Source organism: Sinocyclocheilus grahami, unplaced genomic scaffold (assembly GCF_001515645.1).
Source record: "Sinocyclocheilus grahami isolate Dianchi unplaced genomic scaffold, SAMN03320097.WGS_v1.1 scaffold5909.1, whole genome shotgun sequence".
Taxonomy (NCBI): domain Eukaryota; kingdom Metazoa; phylum Chordata; class Actinopteri; order Cypriniformes; family Cyprinidae; genus Sinocyclocheilus; species Sinocyclocheilus grahami.
Window position 1 is genome coordinate 11,409 of NW_015510475.1, and position 646 is coordinate 12,054.

Consider the following 646-nt stretch of genomic DNA (forward strand, 5'->3'; position numbering starts at 1 on the left):
ACAAGAACATGATTCGATCATTTATTTATCCTGAAGAACAGCAACTTTTCTGAGGTTTCTACATGAAGAGATTTTAACAACCTATCTGTGCAACGGTCTGTGAACTTTTACTTGTCAAATTATGGAAAATAGGCTATTTCTGAGCATGAAAAATCAACTTTAATTTAACTGCAGTGAATTCCACTTTACCTTCATGTGGTCTGGCAGATTTTTTGAAGACCCCAACGCATCAGAGCGAGCCTGTGATACAGAAGCAGCACTTTGGTCCAGCTGTGATGTTCTCATTTTAGGTTCCTCCTCTTCAGTCAACCTCTCTTCTTCACCTGGACAGAAATCCATCTTCACCCGTTTACTTTGGTGATCTTCCTGGGCATCTCCATCATGATCCATGTTGTCACTTTTTCTCTTTTTCTGAGAATAAACTGGCACTTTGGTCTCTTTACCCTCTGCTCCAAGCCCCTCAAAACAAGAGGCCCATCTTCCCTTTGCATTAGCATTCCTGAATCTCTCACAGAGACACTTTAGTTTCCCCGTACAGTTTGAGGTGAGGAGGGACCCTTTCCTAGTGCCCTCAATATCTCTTTGGAGCTGCTTGATTAAGGCACAAGTCCACTGATTTTCCACGTCATCCTGAGTCAGACACTGA

The 646-nt window shown here is 42.6% G+C and overlaps 1 protein-coding gene across 1 annotated transcript in view; it reads right to left on the minus strand.

The window, feature by feature from the left end:
- Positions 1–642, minus strand: part of LOC107577385 (uncharacterized) — a gene marked incomplete at its 5' end in the record, with an annotated part of 2,744 nt that extends 2,102 nt beyond the window's left edge. The window contains one exon of the mRNA XM_016263469.1: positions 190–642. Coding sequence (XP_016118955.1) covers positions 190–642 — 453 coding nt within the window. The remainder of the gene's footprint in view (positions 1–189) is intronic.
- Positions 643–646: the final 4 nt, after the last annotated feature.